This window comes from Camelus ferus, chromosome 20 (genome assembly GCF_009834535.1).
Source record: "Camelus ferus isolate YT-003-E chromosome 20, BCGSAC_Cfer_1.0, whole genome shotgun sequence".
Taxonomy (NCBI): Eukaryota; Metazoa; Chordata; class Mammalia; order Artiodactyla; family Camelidae; genus Camelus; species Camelus ferus.
Genome location: NC_045715.1, coordinates 25764810 through 25785396, shown reverse-complemented (window position 1 = coordinate 25785396; position 20587 = coordinate 25764810). Strand labels below are relative to the sequence as shown.

General features: G+C 39.1%; 1 protein-coding gene across 2 annotated transcripts in view; it reads left to right on the top strand.

Annotated features, from left to right (window-relative positions):
* BTBD9 (BTB domain containing 9) overlaps window positions 1-20587 on the top strand; it is a 206959-nt gene that overhangs the window by 77731 nt on the left and 108641 nt on the right. For both annotated transcript variants that reach the window (XM_032462990.1, XM_032462991.1), the window contains one exon: window positions 5825-5934. In XM_032462990.1, the coding sequence (XP_032318881.1) occupies window positions 5825-5934 (110 nt within the window). The remainder of the gene's footprint in view (window positions 1-5824; window positions 5935-20587) is intronic.

Here is a 20587-nt window from a genome sequence, read left to right as displayed (position 1 = left end):
CTGTTCCTCACAGTACTTGGCACAATTTCTTGTACCGAGTGTTTATTACATCTCCATTAATAGCAGATTTGCCCAGTAGACCTACAGGAGCTATTGATTGGTAAATGTGCAAGCAGGAAATATCAATGAATTAAATAAATTTTCATGTTATATCATTTTCATATGATTTATGTAAATAAATATTATAGTTAGGTTCTTTTCATGAGATTTGATTTCATAGATTGAAGGCATATTATTATGGCAGGTTTTAGCTTCTACATTTAGGGGTGGGGGAAAATCTCCATTCAGAACGTACATCTCCCCAAAATAAAAGACAACACTTAAATATTTATCTCTAATGTTGGAATGATTTTCTATTTTGGGTCACACTGGGTTTTGATGTGTTAGTAGTTATTTACCAGTCTTATCCCTTCTGCATACTTGATTCTATATAGAATCAGTTTTCTCTGAAATACAAGATGACTTCTTGTTTTGTTTGCCCTTCAGGTTGAGTAGTGGAGTTGCTGGAACATGACTGCTCCCTCTGCAGGGCTAATGGCCAGACAACATCAGGGCTGTTCTCTGAGACAGTAGCCTCTGCATAGGCTAACTCTGGACACAGAGTGTTTAACCTTTCAGTAATTCTTCCTCTCCCAAATAAGCAAATGCTGCTGGGGCCCGTTGCTAAAGTCAGTAGAGGAAAATCTATAGCTCCACAGATCAGCCAGAGGGAAGGTTTTCTAAGAGTAACAAATCTGTTCCATTGCAACATGCTTTTTCTAGAAGCTTTTTGTCATTCTGGCAGTAAACTCTTTTCCACTCGCTGCCTTAGCAACAAGACCTGAAGCCACTTTCCCCTCCAGTCTGTGGTTTGATTGTAAGAGCACTAACATTGTACCCAGAACTAGAAGAAAATGTCATACTGGGGAAACCCACAGACATTACCTGCTTCTTGGGCTAGAGAATTATTTATGTACATTCTTCATATCTCCTTGAAAGGAAAGGTCAAATAGGAAATCGTGGAAATAGTGAATCCAAACTCCACATGTCCCAAGTCCCCAGTAAATGCTGTAGCAAAAGTTCTTGTCAGGTGACTGCCTCTGGCCAACAGCACAGAACAGCTTTTCTCCTCAGAGTTCTCCATGGCTACCTCAGAGGAAGAGCCAAAATGTAAGGATTCCTTCCTTCTGTGCTGTTAAGGATACTAGTCTGACTCTAGTTTTCTCAAGAGTCTTTGTTTAACCTAAGAATGTAAAGTCCAGTTTGAGAATAAAACTTTGTTTACCAAAGAATAAAATTCTGATGGATTTTGGCTTTAGTTGATCCCTTGAGAGCTCATTTAAATATTTTTTACCAAACTCAATTTTATCTTGTAGTAGAAACCTGCTCAGTACGGAAGTTAGGTGATCGTATAACTAGAGGACAAGGTTAAGGATTAACTGTAACCACAATTAGGCTAAAGACTAAAGAATACCGAGACTTGAGAATGCCCAGGGGTTTAAAGTGGGGATGTACACGTTGCTGTTTTTCTGTATTTTCTTTCATTTGTTAAAGATGTATTCTGTGTGACTTTGAAATGAAATCTGGTAGCATCCTGACAAGAAATGATGGAAAGTAGGTTAAGATAGGAATTTGTAGTACCTTCCCAGAACAGGCAGAGAATACAATGAAATCTCCAAGGCAAAATTTTTCTAGGTCACAGTATTATGATATCTCTCTGTTAAGAAGTACTATTTTTCCTAATAAATTAAAACGCCAAACTTTCAGGGTTTGTGCAAAAAAGCAACTCTTCTGTGGATGTGGGTAACTGGACCACGTATGGGCAGAAGATTCTCACGCTGTTTCCTTATGCATAGATGAGTCGGGTCAAGAACATTTTAAACAGACCTCTGAAGACTAGGGGCTTAAAGCAGGAAACAATGTAGAGCCAGGAAATCTGCATTTAGAATGTGGCTTCTTTCTGTAGCCCAGACCTGCACTGTGGGGCCCTTAGAAGACAGGCGAGCACCTGCCTGCGCTCTTGAAGTCTGTCCTTGGGCCTCCCTCTTCAGGGACGCACCACTTTGACACCCACGGCTAGGAATACTCTCCCGGACAACCAGCGTTCTTGAAGTCCAAATCAAGAACCTCTGCATCTGACAACATACTCTTTGAATTTCTATTTAATGACACCCTACTTTGCCAAGCATTGCATTACACACCTTAAATCCTTATCTCATTTAAATATCCTATAAGGTTTGTGTCACTAACCTCCTTTTATAGAGAAGGAAGCTACAGTTCAAGAAGGTTTAACATGTATTTTTTCCAAAGTGACACAGCTAATTAAGTGATGGGGCTGGGCTACAAACCTGATTCTTTGAGACACTAAAGCAGGTACTTCAGAACTCTATAGTTCTTTTAAATTCTAGAGTGTTATCCTCAGAGGGCATTTTATTAAAGAAGACAGGCTCTTTTCACCTACAGTATTATAGTTCCTTAAAACTTCTGCATTGAAACCTCCTGTACTGAACTGTGTTCTGGACCCAGGCATTGTCAGTGATTAGAAGACAGCTAACATAGGGAAGGGAGGAGAATATTGGAAACAGGCTGTTACACAGGGCTCGTGTGGACAGCATTCATCCTCATCAGAAATGGCCAATCTTTTGCATATCTGCCTTCCTCAGCACTGTTTAAGTTTTAATTATCTCCCAACTGTCTGAGCTGCTGTTGAGGACCTCAGAGAGAACAAAGGATAGCTGTCATATTTTTCAGCAGTGCTCCTTTTTGCACACTGATGATGTCACTAGCTGCCACTGCCCTGTTACCAGGTTAAATCAGAGTCTGAGTATGCTTTGGAGAGATGATGTTGAAAGGAAAAAAATTAAGTGTAAGCTTTACCTCTTATTCATAATCTCTGGACAGAGAAAATGTGGTATCTGCTTCTCCTGTTTAGGTGTTATAACCCCAGAAGCAAGTTTTGCTTTGTTTTTCAAAAAAAAAAAAAAAAAAAAAAGGAGGGGGGATTCTATCCCATCCCCCTCCCTTGAATTTTCAATAGCTTGGATGTGATAACTTCTCTTCTTCCTTGGGTTGCTCTATTGTGAGCCCCGTTAAGGAAATCTGCTCCTGAATAAGGATGATACCTGTGCTGCCTCCTTCTCCTGCTAGACATTGCTTATGGGTCTGGGTGCTCCTTCCTCTGAGCTGGCAGGGTCCCTGAGTTCTTAACAGAGAGCTCCAGGCTGCCTACCAGTCACAGATTTGGTGGAGGGGGTTAGTTGAAGCCTATTTGCCATTTCTAGTCAAGATCCTTAGTAAAGGACAGAGTTGTATGCTAAACAAGTCCTTGCTGGAGAAAAGGAGCATGGCTTCTTTCTTGTGACTTGGTTAAACCATTTTTTAAAATGTGTATTTGAATAAGGCCTTTATACCATTTTTATAAATTAGGCTATAATTTTATGGAGACTTAGAAAGTATTGTAGAACTAGAATAATTAAACTTGTTATGAGCATTACATAAAACAGGCTAATCAAGAAGTGTGATGTACAGTGGTGAATTGCTAATTTGACCTCAGGATTATGCAGCAGAGATAACATTATCTTCATTTATATAGAACTTTTTATCTGGAGGCATCTCTCAGTGCTTTTGCAATCATATATATTATCTTGTTAGTTATCACAAACACTATCATTAAGGCTGTAAAATGTATTCCAGTACAGTTTTTTTATTTCAGTTTCCTATAATTGGGATGAGGGAGGGGAAGGTGCCATATTTTTTCCCATTCCTGATATTTGTACCAGGGTAAAATTTGGGAAATGGTTATTATCTAATGTGGAGAGCCTAGCTCCATATAATATTTTAAAAAGAAAAAAAGGGGGGGAGGGAACATTACTGCATGGTCAGACCGAATTATTCACCTCAAGAACTGCCAATGGAAAAGGCCCTGTTATTCAGTTCCTGGCTCTTCTCCCTTTCAGCATTAGGAGAGCTCTCTCTCCTATGAGAGACTCGACCTCAGGAACAGGAGAATGATCTGATCAAATTCCACCAAACCACATTCCCTCCATTCCCTCCAAGGTTGCAGACAGCAGCACTCAGACTGTCATGACCATGTGCAGTTGAAAATGCTATGCTGGTTGAGTTCCTGTGGGTTTAAGGAAATGGACAAAATTAGATTCAGGCCAAGGTGCCAGGCTTAACACACCCCTTCCGTTCCAGAAAGCCCAGAGAGATTGTTATTGCCAACAGTAAAGAGCAACACATCTGCTCTACCCAGACCATTTAGAACTCATTTTACATGAAACCCCACCCACGCATCCAAACCCCATAAAATCAGCACCTTCTGTCTGCCTTGAGGGCTTGAGAGAACAGATCAGGGCCAACGTCCTCCTCACCCAAAGGGTTCTGGTGAGCTCAGCAGTTGCCCTGACTCTCTCCACACAGGAAGAGCGGTGTCTCCCTGCAGTGGGCATGGGCACACTGAACAACCAGGGCAAGAGAGAGCCTTAATTTTGATTATGAAGATGGACATTCGGCTCATGTCAGAGAGCAGATGGCTAAACGAGGTGCACAGGGGATGTGGTGAGATTCAGGCTTGAAGAAACAGGAGGGAAAGTAGCCCATGATACAAAACCCTCAAATAGAGTCTCTTTAATGTGAGTTTTTTAAATCAGCATTTACATCATGCAGTTAACTTGGAGTGATGAAAAATGTAAGGAAATTACCAAATTAGTGAACAGCAATTAACTCAAAAGTAAAATGATTATCAACTGAGTTGACGATTGTTTTACACAGTGGAGGGAAGATGTTACAAAAACCTTGCCCAGTCTGTCACGTTCGAATTGAAATCTGTTTGTTTAGTATGCCCCAGCCTTCAGAGCTCATAGTTCATAATTTGGGAGAGCTTTATCAGTTAATCTAGTTATTTTTCTCTGGTTCTTTTGAATTCCAGTAAGACTGTGTGTGGCAGATTACATTCCCTGTGGAACTGTGTGACACTCAGAAGAGTAAGTTTGTTCATTAACCTGTGAACTGTCAGGTCCCTTTGGAGAGTGAAAGGAGCAAGTCGCTCCAAGGTTAATGCTTGTTTGTCGGAGGTGAAGCCTCCAGGGAGACAGAGGGTGAACAGGCTGAGATGCCTGAGACCTGCCCTGTGAAACTCTGCACTGTGTGCAGGTGCCAGATCTGTGTGGCCAGGAGGGAGGCTGCAGGCAGGCTGGGTCACCTCTGCAGATCACTTCCTCTGGTCAGGAGAAGGCTTCCCAGCAGTCAAGTAGGGGGCTGGCGTAAGTATATAGGGTTAACTTCCTAACAAGGATTTAGGAGCAATATTAAAATACAAGAAACTGTGAGTGGTTTTCAGTAGTTTCTGTGGATTTTTCCTTTGAACAAGAAAGCAGTATTGATTTCATGCACTTGCCTCCAATGGATGAAAGCTTTCATTGAGGTGGAAAGCATTTGATTTTGTGTATGTTGTGCACCTGTGCACAGGCACAGTCCTAACTGCAAGGCGAGGATAGAAGCTGTTTGTTATTCTCCAGTGTATGTCTCATGGACATATAATTGTACTGACGTCCAGGGGTTGAGCTGAATAGTCCCTGCTTTGATTTTCTAGGTAAACCAAATCTAAGTTCTACATAATTCTCTGGAAAGTGGTACCTCCCTAATTTTGCTGTAATTCTTCCAGGCTCAGTTGGAGCTAGCCCTCAAGAGCAGGTACAGGGTCTAAAGCCAAGTTCAGAGTCTCCTTTAGTCCAAACTTTGGTACACTGTATGTTTACATAGTGTATCTTATTCTGTTATCTTTGAATTGGTTGTGATAGAAGCTTATTTTTTCCTACAAATTTTCTTTTCTTTTTGTCCCCAGGTATATTCGAATAGTCGGAACTCACAACACAGTGAACAAGATTTTCCACATTGTGGCTTTTGAATGTATGTTTACAAACAAAACCTTCACTCTGGAGAAGGGGCTGATAGGTAAGTGTTACAATTACATTTTCTTGTATACACTTAGGCATTTTATCTTCAAATATTTTGTTATTCCATTAACTCATCTTAGTCCTCCTCTTAGCTTTGACTAAGAACTCTGGTTGATTTGAATGCCTTATGGCTGAGTGACATAAGAGAGGGCTTAATATTTTTAAAAGTAGTCAAAATAATAATTCCAGTAGACTGAAAAGAATATAAATATTGTACTAGTAGTCAAGAATGGAAAATGCTCCAGTGATTCATTCAGATTTGCTATGTGGAGAATGCTTATGAGAGTGAGCAAAGCCTCTCATACCAAAGGCTTTTCTATATTTAATGGTAGGTAAGATCAGGGAGGAAGTCAGTGTAATGTTGATCCAATGTTTATACTTTCTAAACCTATGCAGGTATTTTGGCCTTTGATTTGATACAAATGGTGTGCTCAGCTGTGAGAATATCTCCTTTTCATGGACACAGCAGTCCATATTTGCCGTATTTACCCAGATCCACCTCAGGAAAATGCCTGCATATAACTTAAAGAAGATCGCAGTAACTAAATTGTCATTGTGAAAATTAAGTTATCTTGTGGAAAATACTGCCTGGCTGATCCTTTGAAAGGGTATTTTCAATTTTTGTTTAGTTGTTTATTTGGTTGTTTTCTGTTATGTTGTTTTTGCTTTTGTTTTAGGTAGTATTTAACCTGGCACTATGTACAACCTATCCTAGGTCTCAGCATTCTAGATGCCATGAGTGGTTATTCCTGCTTTATCCATGCCCGCAGGTTTTTGCTCATTTCCTGCAAAGATCATAGTTTAACCAATTAGATCCTTGAATCTGTGCCTTTACTGCAGCTTTCTTTGAAAAGAGACTCTTTGTGTTCAAGTAGGGGGATAAGATGCCCACGCCTTGGTGTATGTAAAGTACAACTCTGCACCTTTACAAAGGGACTCATTTCTCCTCTTCCTCGCAAGTCCTGTCCTTGTTGTGGTGCAGAACATATTGACACATGTTCTAAAAACATGGTGAAAACTCGAATGGGAAAGATGAGTGTAACTTTCAAATGTTGACTGATTCTTTGAATGGTCAAAAGTCTCAATTTTCCTCACACCTTCCATGTCCTAACATAATCCTTTACTTAGGGAAATTTGGGAGAGTAATATTAACAAAGTAGCAGGAGTAGAAATTGTCCCAAATTATAGAGAACCTTTTAGAGCTCATCTAAAATAAATTTCTTTGTCTTAACTTTTCTATGGGTATAATTATTAATATGAAATATAAACATTGGTAATCTTTATGACTTCTAAGTCACTTGAAAGTTAACTGTGCTGAAGCATTCCCTGGTGTTATCAAGGCTTTTAATTCTGTGGGAGCATAGAATTGTGTGATGAAGGGATATGGGGAGGGCACTTCTTTCCACCTGCTGCTCATGTTGTTTTATACACTGCAGGCCTCACTCACCGTGTGTGTGGTTGTGTAGTTAGGGGCGACCTTACTGAGGAGGATCTTAGAGACCAAACCACCTTCAAAGTCACAGAATGTACAGCATTTGGCTATACATTTCAGCCCAGTGCACTGCATTTTGAACATGCTCATAGAAGGCGCCTCTGCCTTCTTATTGGAGGAAGAGCAGATTTGTGGACACTGTAATTATCAAAGAAATAGGTCTATCTGGTATGAAAGGCCATCACAGGAATGAAACCCAGGATCAGTTGTAGTGAGAGATGCTGTTGTTGGTCTGTATGTTTTGTCCAAACTGAGTTAGTCAGCACAATCAGAAGCTATAATAGTCTCAGGCATGTCAGGAGATGAAAGAAGATTGTAGAGATGCAAGAAGTGTTTTTGGTGTCTGGTCAAACACTTTCCTTCATTCCCTTTTCTTCAGTCCTGTTTCTGTGATGCTCACCAGTTTGACTGCAAAGAGCCCTGCACTGTCACTGCCTGTCATCGTCCTTCCACTGAGTGGGAGCAGTGGTGCAAGGAGACTGATGACCTACGGTGGGATCCCCTTTGGCCCTCCTTTTACAAACATCTTCACAGCTCAGAGCTGCCCCTGTGCTGGGCAGACGGGGAGGTGGTGTGAGTGGACAGGGAGTTGGGGGGGATTTCATTTTTCTATGTCTGACAGGGCAGCTCTGCTGAGTTTACAGTGGTGTTTGAAATAGTAATGGCCAGCTTTCCATGTTGATGATCTCAGGTGCACTTTGGCTGCACACAGGCCTCAGCCGGCCACTCTTCAGGGATCTGCAAGAAAGGAATGGTCCACTAGTGGGGGCACAGTGTATGTCAGAATCACCTGGAGTAATTTTAAAGTTGTAGCTGCCTACTACTTCCTCTTTCCTATGAAATATGTACTCCTTCCTTGAGAACCACCAATAGAAACTCCATGTTTTAATGGAGGAAAAAAGTAAAACTAAAATAATGTCATCATGAATAGCTAGTAGGTTATCTAGCTCACTTGTATGTTTCGAGGCTCAGAACTTCTTTCTGTCACAGTTCTTGGTGCTTATGAAGGCTGCTCTGATTAGAGGAGCACGCTCCTTGTAAGCCTTAAAATTTTTAAATGTTTGTGTTGTTTTTAAACATCAGATTGTAGTGTTATTACTTAAAACATACAGTGATGCCAGAAAAAAATAAATAAAAATAACTGCACTAGCCCTGTAAGATTTTAGTCTTTTTCCACCAAAGGGTTTCTTTCACATTTTTGTTGCCAGCATGTTGTCCTTCATGCTGCTTCACCTGTACACACTCATGGGGAAGCTGTGGAGCCCTGTGGGTTCATCTGTCCCTGGGAATGGGCCCCACCTCAGCCACACTGACCAGATCTGGGTGTCAGACTCTACCCACAGCACCTCTGCCACCTCATCTGCTGCTGCCACCATAGCCCCTTCTCATTTGGTGGCTGCTTCTGGACGGTGCTGGGATACATTCTTGCCTGAGAGAGTCAGCCTGTGATGACTGTCTCCTGTTTGCTAGGAGGCATTTGTCGGAAGCTCTAACCTGTCTTGCAGCTGATGCATGGAAGGAATGTTAGAAGAGATAAGACTGCTATTTAGACATTCAGCCTCCCAGAGAACGCATTTACTTCGCTTTGGCACTCCACTCTGTGATAAGTACATGCCATTTGCCAGATCCCTCCACTTTTTTCATCATAATTACCAAAACTTCCTTTTCATTTAATCTTATGTTTAAATTTATTTCCTTGAATACCCTATTAGTCATTCAAAGAGAGAGAACAGTACCCACCACCCAGCTTAAAGAATTATCAGCCCTCAGACAACCTGGTTTTATCTATATAATACCTACTTCCTCCCCATTAGATTATTTTGAAGCCAATCCCAGCCACTTTATCATTTTATCCATAAATATTTCAATATGTATCTGTAAAACTAAGACCTCCGTTTTGTAGCCATAATCACAATATCATTATAATACCCCAAAATTGAACCATAATTCCTTGTGAATGTTAAATACGCAGTCAGTGTTCAGATGTTCTTCATTGAATCGAAGTCTGGAGTCAGTGTATGTGTTTTTACAGGTTATTTAAATAAGAATTCAAATAAGGTCCATACTATCAATAAATAGCTGTTATGATTCTTAAATCTCTTTAAGTCTATAGGTTCCCTTCCACATGTCTATCTCTGTGTTCTTCTTCCCGCCCCCCCCCCCATTATAATTTATTTGCTGAAGAAACTAACTTTTTGTCCTGTAGAGTTTCTAACAGCCTAGATTTTGGTGATTAAACCCTATGGTAACACTAAATGTATTCCTCTGTTGTATTTCTTGTAATTTAGTAGTTTGGTATAGGCTTCATCTGATTCAAGATTTTTTTTTTTGTAAGAATGCTCTGTAGGTGATAGTATAGGTCTGTCAAGAAGCACAGATCTTTGGTTGCCCCTCTCTTTTGGATATTCACATCCATTCATGATTATTTCCTAGATTTATTCTTTCATAATTTGAATTACAAAATGGTTATATTCTAATCTTGTTATTCCTTGTTCATTTAGTAACTAGAAAGAGAAAACTTTCCTGAACATGCATTTGGTAATCCTGAGTTGCAGTTTGCCTAGGAAAAGAAGGATAAATGCTCTATTCTTTCTTTTCATTTACTACTTTTCAAATTAAAGAGATGGTTACCTGGCTTGAAAGGTGACCAATGAGGTTCGTGGAGGTCTTGCCAGAGGTGAGGGGAGAAAGGGGAGAATGTATCATTTTGAATTCACTGGATTAAACAAATTGGACATCTTTTAATAACTTGCAGTTATTTTTATTGATACTAAAATTGTCCCCATCTTAGCTTCTTCATGTTGGCTCTTGAGTCTTTCTGATGATCTCAGGAGTCCCCAGTACTTCCTTGATTTGTGGCATGACGCGATGCGCCAGGTTCACCTTGTGTATTTCCTGCCCCTGATCTGGAATCAGCCATTTCTGCAAAAAGCCCTGGTTCCTTTAAGTCAGAAATAACATTTGGAAACCTCAACCTGAGCACTCCTGATTGGGTTGATCACTGTTCCTAGGCCTTTTCAGTGGACAGAAATAGGAAATGCATGCACATGTATTTATTTACTTATTTGTATGTCAGATATTTAACAGGTGAAATATATGCACTTAGAGTGCATGCCGACACTTCTAATTAAAATTCAGTACACAAAGTTTTTGTTTAATCTTTTGATCTTTCATCTCCTTTTTTCCATACTGAAAATCTCGGTTACTAGTGCTAGAGCACAATAATTAATTTGCTTTTTCTTCACTACATACAAAATAGTTTCAGAATTATATTACTACTACTACCTTAAACCACATGATTACTGAAAATAGTTTAACATTTTAGCAGTTATCTTTTGCATCCTTAAGGTGTATCCCACTAGAGATATACAGTAAAGTTACTGTGTTTTAAAGTCACTTAAAATAATTCTCTAAATGGTCATGTTGCTATTCAGTGTACAGATAGATTCATTTGCTCCATTTTGCTTTCATATTTAATGATTGCCTTTAAGATTTTTTTGTCTTATAACTATATAAAATATATAGATAGTTCCAAAATCAAATCTACGGAACAGTTGTATTTAGAGAAATTGAGTTTCTATTCCTGTCCCCTCTACTCCAGTAGATAGCTTCTTTTTCCCCTTTAGTTTTTTTGGGTTATTCTTTTTTAAAATGGAAAATAAGTAAATACATATGTAATTTATATTTTGTATCCTCCCCACCATTCTTAAATTGGTAGCATACTTGGCTCTATGTACTTTCTTTACCTTGCTTTATTGTACTTAACACTTGTCCTAGAGCTAGTTATATAGAAGGGTATTATTTATTTACCCCTTTTTAATAGCTTCATAGTACTTATTTGTGTAGATGTACTATGGTTTACTGAACCAGTCCTCTATTGATGAACCATTTGGGTTGTTTTCAGTCCTCTGCTTCTACAAATTGTGCTATTTATTGCCTTTAGGATAGATTCCTAGAAGAGGGAATTCTTGGTCAAAGGGTAAATGCACCTGTAATTTTGCTAGATATTGCTAAATTCACCTCCATGGGGATTGTACCATTTTAAAGTTCTCGTTGGCAGTGTATGATAACAACCATTTCCCCACAGCCTTGCCAGTGGAACATATTGTCAAGCTTCTGGATTTTTGCTAGTTTGATAGGTGAGAAATGTTATTCCAGTACAATTTTAACTGCTTTTCTTTTATAAGAGAAATTGAGCATCTTTTCATATTTTTAGGGCCATTTGCATTTCTTTTTTTCCTTTTTAAATGGCTCTTCTCTTCTTATGAGTCTTGTAGATGAATAGAGAATATGCTTTTACTAAGACTTGGGGAAGCAGTAAGTGCTCTACACTGATGTTAGAGTGTGATATTTAGCACTACATGAGACTGGTTTCTGTTCCTAAGGCCTCCTGGTTCTTCTGGAAGCCATAAGCTCTCATAAGACCCTTTCCATTCTTATCCTTGCTCTACCTCTGCTTAAGAGAGAGTAGCTAGAGCATGGTGCTGTAGGCTCAAAATTCAAGGTTCTTTAACCCTTTCAAAGAATAAGAAAAAGTTTCCATTACCAGCTGTAGGCAGCTAAGTGTTACCTCTGTGTCTACCAGCATGGATCCAGAAAGGCTGATGGCTTTTTTATTTTACTTGCTTGTTAGTAATTGTTGTAGGGCAACCAAAATAGGCGGCGCAGGCCCAGGAGTTGTGTCAATGACCTCACTATCGCTGCCGCCACCAGGAACTGTGCTGTCCTGGTGGGAGCGCCGGATCCCACGTCTGTCGGCTGCTGTGCTCCTACAGCACCATCAGAAGCAGACAGAAATGTGTTCTTTCTTCCTCCCATCTTCCATTCTCTCACCAGTTTCTTCTACAGTAGAACTTCACCAAAAACCAAGCTGGGAAATGTGGTTATGGAGTTTTAGCCTCTGAGGTACAGTGTAGACCATGGGAGTGAATGGAGCTGAAGTCAGACAGACAAATGATGAGTGCAGAGGCAGAAAGTGTAAAAGGGGCTCCAGCCACCAGGAGATTTACCATCTGATTCAAAGTAGCTCGAATAAGCCCCTTGGCAAGGCACAGGGGTCTGCAGAGTGGAGAATAAGAGACAGAGGCACGAGCAGAGAGTGGAGAAAGATTAGAGGTTTGGTTGGGCTGTGAAGGAAAACAATATTTTTTCTTACCTAGTAAGATAAAGGTTCATGAAGACTGGTATTTTGAGCTGGGCCTTGAAGAATTTAGTAAACAATACAGAGTGTGACAAATGTGCTAATTTACATAGCAACAAAAATGGCTGATACTCATTCCCAGCTGGAGGCAGGAAATAGGAATAGGTAGTCTGTAGTTGCTACTGTCATCTAAAAGTATTTTGAAAGTGTGTTTAGAACTCTGTAAAGTCCTGGGAAAGTAAACAGAGTTGGAAATCCGTGGCTTTTGGCATCCAGTGAATTTAGGGATATGACTTATATGCTTTGCAGCTGTGTTTAAAAAATAAGTGTCCTCTGGAGCAGAAACAGCTTTGGGAGTGAGGGAGTTCCCTAGCGGATGGATTTGTTAGAATGTGGCAAAGAAGCAAACTTGGAGTAGCAGACGGGCCCTAAAGACCTTAATTCAGAACATTTTCTGAAATGGCACTATTGAGTCTGCTAGTCTCAACCACGTGGCTTTGCTTCTCCCAGCCTGTTTCTCTAACCAGATATTAAGGCTGGTTCTAATTGTCAGTGAAACTCAACTTTTTTAACTACTGTAAATTACTTGGCATTAAGCAGACATTTATTAAGAGACTGCCAAGTGTATCTTAGTACTGGGGATAGAGAGATGCACAGGTGTGGCTTCTGCCTTGGAGGGTCGTATGAGCTAATGAAGGAAAAGGACACTTAAATAGAAGGTGACAACACAGTAAAAATAAGTCATCTATTGGGAGGATTCAGGAGATGCTATAGAACACTGGAAATGGGAGTATCTATCCTGAGTTGGGGGATGGTGTCAGGGAAGACCTCCCCCACCCCCCACGCCCACCATAGAGGTGGTGAAGGTCCTTAAGTCTTAAGAAGAAGGCGAAGAGTTAGGGGAGAATCACATAAAAAGGTCAGTGTGTAAAGGCTTATTTATCTCTGACCCCTTCAAAGCCAGTACCCCTTGCAGTGGACCACTTTGCATCCGGTTGAGGGAGAGGGAGTAGGCAGCCATTGGAATAAGAGTTAAGAGTTATTTGTAGTCTCTCACCCTTTCCCTGGAGAAGATTAAGCATTATTTTCTCCCAGGATCTTAAGAGTTTTAGACAAATTCAGATAAAATAAGTATCCCACAATAATGCATAAGAAATGTAATACAGTTTGTTTGCCTCTCACGTGGGGAGCCCATGTTCTCAAACAAGAATGGGCTATAGTTCTTATGTGGAGGAGAGAGTGGGGAATGCTTAGAAAGTGACTTCCTCACAGTCATTTAGGATTCTCAGTTTAGTATGTGGTCCTTTTGTGCACATTTGAGTTTCATTATCTTTTTATACCTGTTCTTTTGTTGTTGTTTTGTTTATTTAAGAATAAAGACTGCTTGAAAATGTTTTTATTGCTCTTGTTTTGTAGAATTTACATGTACATTTTACAGGCTTGAATTTTTTGGATCCTGCTTACATACACCCTTGTTAGAGAGGGATGGGAGGGTGTCCAGGGAGATGTAAATGTGCACAGCTTGTTGTTAAATGGGACACAGAGCATGTGTCCAACATTTTGCAACAGACTTCTCACCTTCTCACAAACCGTGATTCTCCTCAGACTGGCATTGTAAATAGCCAGGTTGTAAACGGGCAAGGTGTTTCTCTAGCACTGACTATGAAAGGTACTTTGGCAGCCAAGGGGACATAAAGTCTAATTTTGTTGGCCTGGTCGCTAACTCAGTACCCCAATCTCTACCCCAAAACTGGGTAGGTAATTTTTTATTTTGATATTGTAAGTAGGTAATACAAGTATGTATTCTTATTTCCCCCCTTTTATTAAAAAGTGTATCATGTATTTATATGTATCTTTTTAAAATTAACAATGTTTTGGAGATTTTTCCTTACCATTACGAAAAGAATTTTCCCATGCTTTTTCTTTTTGGGTGTGTATTGAATAGTGGTGCTGTAATTTAGTTTATTTAGCCAGTCACCTTTGATAGACATGTAGCTTTTACTATCAGTAACAATTCTATAATAACCCATTTTATAAATAGTGAGGTTTAATCAGAGGTGGTTCCAATAAAACCTAAAACAAACAAACAAACAGAAAACCCCATTATTGCTCCCAGGGCCAGCTATATAATTTGCAGGGCACCGTGCAAAAAGGGAATGTGGAGCCCATTGTTCAAGAGCAGGAAAAAAGTGCCCTTAAGAAGACTTTAAAAAGGGGGAAAAAAAGCTTTTTCCTTTCTTTTTCAGTCTTTCACTTGGCATAGTGTTTTTATTTGCTGTTTAATGTCGTTCTAAGTAAAGAAAAATTAAACCTTTAAATTGTTAGCATGAGTTTTATCATTCATCTCTATGTTGTGCAATGGTGGTTTTAAATGCAAATATAAGAGCTTTATCTTATATGCAGAATCTCCAAAATTACACAGTACATGTTTGGTAGCTCATACACGTGTATGCATTTAGTTTTTATCAGAACAGTGGACATTCTGCACAACACTAAATTGTTTTTATTTCACTTCTTTAATTCACACACATTCTACCAAAACTCTCTACTTTTGGTTTACTCAGCAAACTTCCTTAGTAAGGAAGGACTGAGGGGAAAAGGAATCGTGAGTTGCTCTACCTTTTAGCATAAGTCACCAATTTCAGCGTAAACATTTGGGTAATAGAAGTAACAAGAGTACAAAGGGGTATGATAGAGCTCCTGGGTTGCTAGTGCTTCTTGGATCATTGTTGCCTTTTTCTCTATCTGAGGCAGGTTCTGGTTGGAAGGGAAGGTGGCCTCTCCAGGCTGTGTGCAGCCCTGCTTACTCAGGCAGAGTCAAGGCGCCCTGGCCTCGTCCTTGCTCTGAGCCTCACTCACGCTGCACATGTTGTGGGTCCACTGGGATTCTGTGCTCGGGCATGGCAAGCACTGCACACACAGGGAACTGTGAACACACGTATGTTGCACACCACCTCTGTTCGTGGGCTTGCTCCATTGTCCCATCAGACATTATTTAAAAACATAAGTTCCAAGATAAGATTATTAAGAATTTAAAGACAAGGACAATGGAGCATTAAACTAGTATGGGTCCCTTTTGAGGGCAGGGCCTGTCTGAAAGCACAGATTGCACGCCCATGTAGCTGGCCCTCATTACCACTTCTGTTTTACATTGCACTAGAAGTTTAGGAGTGGTAGGGAGGAAAGAGGGAATGGGGAGGAGGTAAAGAACAAGAAATATGTGTGATATATTGAGGGAAAGGGACCAAATATCACTATTTGCTGTTGTGATACGGTAATATACCCAAGGAAATGAACTGGAAAACTAGTAGAACTAATAAGAACTCTAAGGAATATAGCCAGATGCAATAGTATATACAAAAACCAAGTTTTCTCACATACACCCAATAACTAGTTAGTATAATGGGAAAATTCTATTCATAATAGGAATAAAATCTGTATAATACCTAGTAACAATTCATGAGCCATACTTTTCCTTTACACCTAGTCCATCCCTAGCTGTATTTACCAAGGATCACCCATCCCTGACCACCTTATATTACTGGAGATGGGATGAGAATCAGGAACAAGGGTGGGAGGCAGAAGGATGACATGAGCTCATTAACAGTGTGGCTGTAAGGGGAGCATGCCAGGGGGCTCTGCTAGGAGTTTTTAACTCCCCCCCCCCAAACAACAGATACCTACCTAGGAATAAAGTTAATAAATCCACAGGTTCTAATGTAAAGAAACTCTAAATCTTTAAGAACACTAAATAATGGAAAGACATATTCCTGGATGGAAAACTTTAATTATAGTAAAGACAGTTCTACACATCTTAATCTGCCAACTTAATGTAGGACTACTCAGAATCCCATTTGTGCTTTAAAAAAAAAAAAAAAAAACAACTTTGACTAAGTTCTTTAAAATTTTTTTCTGAGAGAGTAAATAAATGGAAATCCCTTCTCCACCAAAAGAAAAAAGAAGAAAAACAGTAAGTCTAGAACTACAAGGTATTAAAATTAGTACTACATACTAAAATATTATGGCATTAATGAAAGAATAAACTAGTAGATAAATTAAGCAATCATCCAAACTCTGAATTTGATCCCAGTATATGTAAGAAGATAGTGCAAGATAGAGATGACATTTCACATACGTTGAGAATGAAAAGGGTAATGTTGCAAATGGTGCTGAGACAGTTGGTAATTGAAAACATACGAGATTTTCCTCATACTTTATACCAAAATAGTTTCCTGTTAAGAGTTAGATTTTACATTCCTCCAAAAGAACTGTAGAGAACTATTAATAAGTATTTATCTGCTCTCAAGGTGAGGAACTACTTCTTCAGCATAAAAGCAAAGGCAGAAACCATAAACAGAATTCAAAGGTGTTTAACAAACTGGGGGAAAAAAATTGCAACATATATGACAAGGACTAATTGTCTTTAATATATATGAAGTACTTCCCAAATAAGTAAGAAAAAAATATGAATCCCCAATAGGAAATGTATACAAACATTTATTTAAAAAGAAAGAAAAAGAAACACAGTAATCAATACATTTGAAAGAGCTGTCCTCACTAATAATCAAAGAAATGCAAACTGAAACAAAATACCACCTTTGGCTTGTTTTATTGGCAAATATTTTTAATTTAAAAACTTTCATTTACATGAGTAATACAACAGTCACTCCTCAGCAAAAAGCAAACAATACAGGAGTACATCCACTAAAATAAAATATTTGTTTTTTAACTTGCATTAGCCTAGTTATTACTAAACTTGAGTATCTTTTTATGTTTCTTGGCCATTTCTTTTTTTCATGAATTACGTCTTCATATTCTTCGTCAACTTTGTTATTGCTTGTGTTTATTATTAATTTGTAAATTATGTATGTTCATTCTTTGTCTTTTATATATGTTGCAAATATCTTATCCCAGTGTGTTAGTTACTTTTTAACTTTGTTTATGATGTCCTTGTTGTACAAAAGTTTTTCATTTTGATTTGGTCGTATCTGTCAGTCACTTCTTATCTTGCTTCTGGATTTTGTGACTTGCCTTGAAACTCCCTCCTCAGCCCAAAATATAAAAATATGTTCCTCTGTAGGAGTTGTCAGTGGTTGGTTGTTGTTTCCTTATTGTTGTGTATGGGTTTTGAGCATCCTGTGTTTGGTCTGAGGTCGGGGTTTACCCTTGTTTCTAAAATACGTAAACAGTTGTTTTGAAATCGTTTGTTGATTATTTCATCCTTCCCTCACTGATTTAAAATAGCATGTATCATGGATCTGTATAGATTCTGTCACATCATTTAAAATAACCGCAGCTCTGGAATCTATTTTGCTGTCTACTACTGTCAATCCACACTCATAGCTATTCTTTTTCTAAATTTTCTAAGCTAATCTTTCAGATTTTGTTTTCCATTGAACTTGAAAATCATCTTGTCAAGTTTCATTTTAAATCCTGTTGGCAGAGATGTTTTAAATGAAAATACTTAGTATGGGTGAGGCTGTCATGAAATGGGCGGTGTCGTATACTGCTGAGACATGTTATATAGTACAAGATTCCTAGAAGGCAGTTTGAGGAGGGGGAAGGTATAGCTCATGTGGTAGAGCATATGGTTAGCATGCACAAGGTCCTGGGTTCAATCCCTGGTACCTCCTCTAAAAATACATAAATAAATAGACCTAATTACCTCCCCCTACAAAAGATAAATAAAAATTAAAAAAAAAAAGAAGACAGTTTGGTAATATGTATTATGTATTTTAAAAAATACCCATTGATCTACTGCTTCTACCTTTAATCATTTATCCTCAGGAAATCTTCAGGAAGAACATTTCTTTTATGTGAATGTTCAGCACATTTGTTTTATTATGATAACCAAAAAAGGAGAAGAACTACAAATGTCTAACAATGGAGGCATAATGAAATAAATTCTGGCATATTAACATATCAAAAGTTCTGTATAGCCCATTCATAACATAGGGAAACCTCCATAATATAATGTAAAATAGAAGTAAGATACCATCTTTATAGGCAGATTGATGCCAGTTTTTCAAAGTTAAAGATAGCATATATTTGTAGATGTGGATGTATTAATTTGCTAGGCCTGCCATTAAAAAAAAAAACTATCTACTGGGTGACTTAAACAACAGGTATTAATTTTCTCACAGTTCTAGAGGTCGGAAGTCCATGATCAAGGTGTCAGCAGGTTTGGTTTCTCCTGAGACCTCCTCCTTGGTTTGCAGATGGCAGTCTTCTCACTGTGTTCTCTTGTGGCTTTTTCTCCTTGCACCCCCATCCCTGACGTCTCCTCCTCTTGTAAGGACACCTGTCATACTGGATTAGGGCCGCATTCTTATGACCTCTTTTAATCTTAATTGCCTCTTTAAATGCACTGTCTGCAAATACAGTCGCATTCTAAGGTACTGGGGATTACCACTTCAAAATATGAATTTGGGAGGAACACCATTCAGTCCATAACAGCACATTAAAAAAAAACATAAGGAAGAATGTCAGAATGTTAACAGGTTTTCTAGGTGGTGGAATTCCAGGCAACTTTTATGTTTTTTTTGTGTGTTTTTCTGTATTTACACATTTTCATCAGTGAATATGTGTTACTTTTAAAATCAGAAGAAAATTAATGTTTCTTTACCAAATAAAGCTATTTCCACATCGCTTATCTTAAGGGAGAGACAAGGCAGAGTGGGCAGAGCCTACACCAATGCCCTGCATGCACCTCAACACCCCCACTTGCTCCCAAATATAGCCCACTAAGTCAAGAAAAGCCTTGTTTCTGGGTTAAGTAGGGAATATAGTGATTCACCTGATGATTCTACTGAGTAAACGAAGAGTCCTTGAGAATCTGGATAAAAGATGGCAAACAAAGAAGAGTGTATATATTTATATACACACTGTATGATTCCATTTGTAAAGCATTCTAGATCTCGGAAACTAATATATAGTGACAGAAGGCAGATCCACACTTCTCTGGGGCTGGGGAGGATACAAAGGGGCATGAGGGAACTTTTGAGGATGATGGAAACATTTGTTATCTTGACTATGCTAATAGCTTCATGAGTGTACACATGTCTAACTCATCAAAGTGTACTTTTCAACTATGTGCAGCTTACTGTATCGCTTATATCCCAAGAAAGATGTTTAAAGATGGGAAGAGGGAAGTGGAAGGAAAGATTTCAATGGGCTTTATGTTATTACTTATTTATTAAAACAGCGATGTGAGGGCTGTGGTTTCCATGCATCACATGAAACCTTTGGAATCTGGAGTCTGTTGCAGCAGACTGCTGTATAAAATGTCTTGGAAGGGGCTGTCTAAACCTTAATGGCGTTTTCCTGCCTTATAATTCAGCATAACAGGGCTTGGGCGTGTCACCGACTTGAGTAAAATTAAGTGATTGTATGATGTAGGGGGCCTGGTAGGTGAGCCGGTCTGCGACGCAGCGATCTTTTTGGACTTACTGGCTTGTTAATATTGTCACGATGAGTATGTTTCTTTTATAGCTGCATTCGATACTTATCCTTTTAAAGACAGGAATCGGTACAGTGCTACAAGAGAGAAACGTACTTAAAAATCACAACATTACCTGTGGTAAAATTATCATAAAAACTACCTGGTACTCAAGCAGGGGATTACTTCAGTTCTGCCCTCATAATGGCAGGAAATGGTCGTCGGTAAAGTTGTTTTCCATGAAGCTGTGATGAAATCAACTAAAATGGTGATAAAGTGGAATGTAAAAGTGAGGGGCTCAAGTGAGATGTAAAAGTGCAAAAGGTGTTAGAATGTTCAAATTAGAATCTTCAGGAAATGATTCTGTAAAATATTAAGTATGAATTGATTGAGTTCTCATTTGAGAACTGTCGGCAGTGCAGGCAAGTCTCGTGGCTGTGGGCGGTGGACCTCCCCCGAAGCCACCCCCGCCCCCGCCCCCATCCTGACTGGGTGGCTACCATTTTGCTAATAGCCGGAGAAGCTGGACAGCAGAGAAATGGTCTTTGGTGGCAAATGATAGTTTAAGAAAGGGCTTGGAG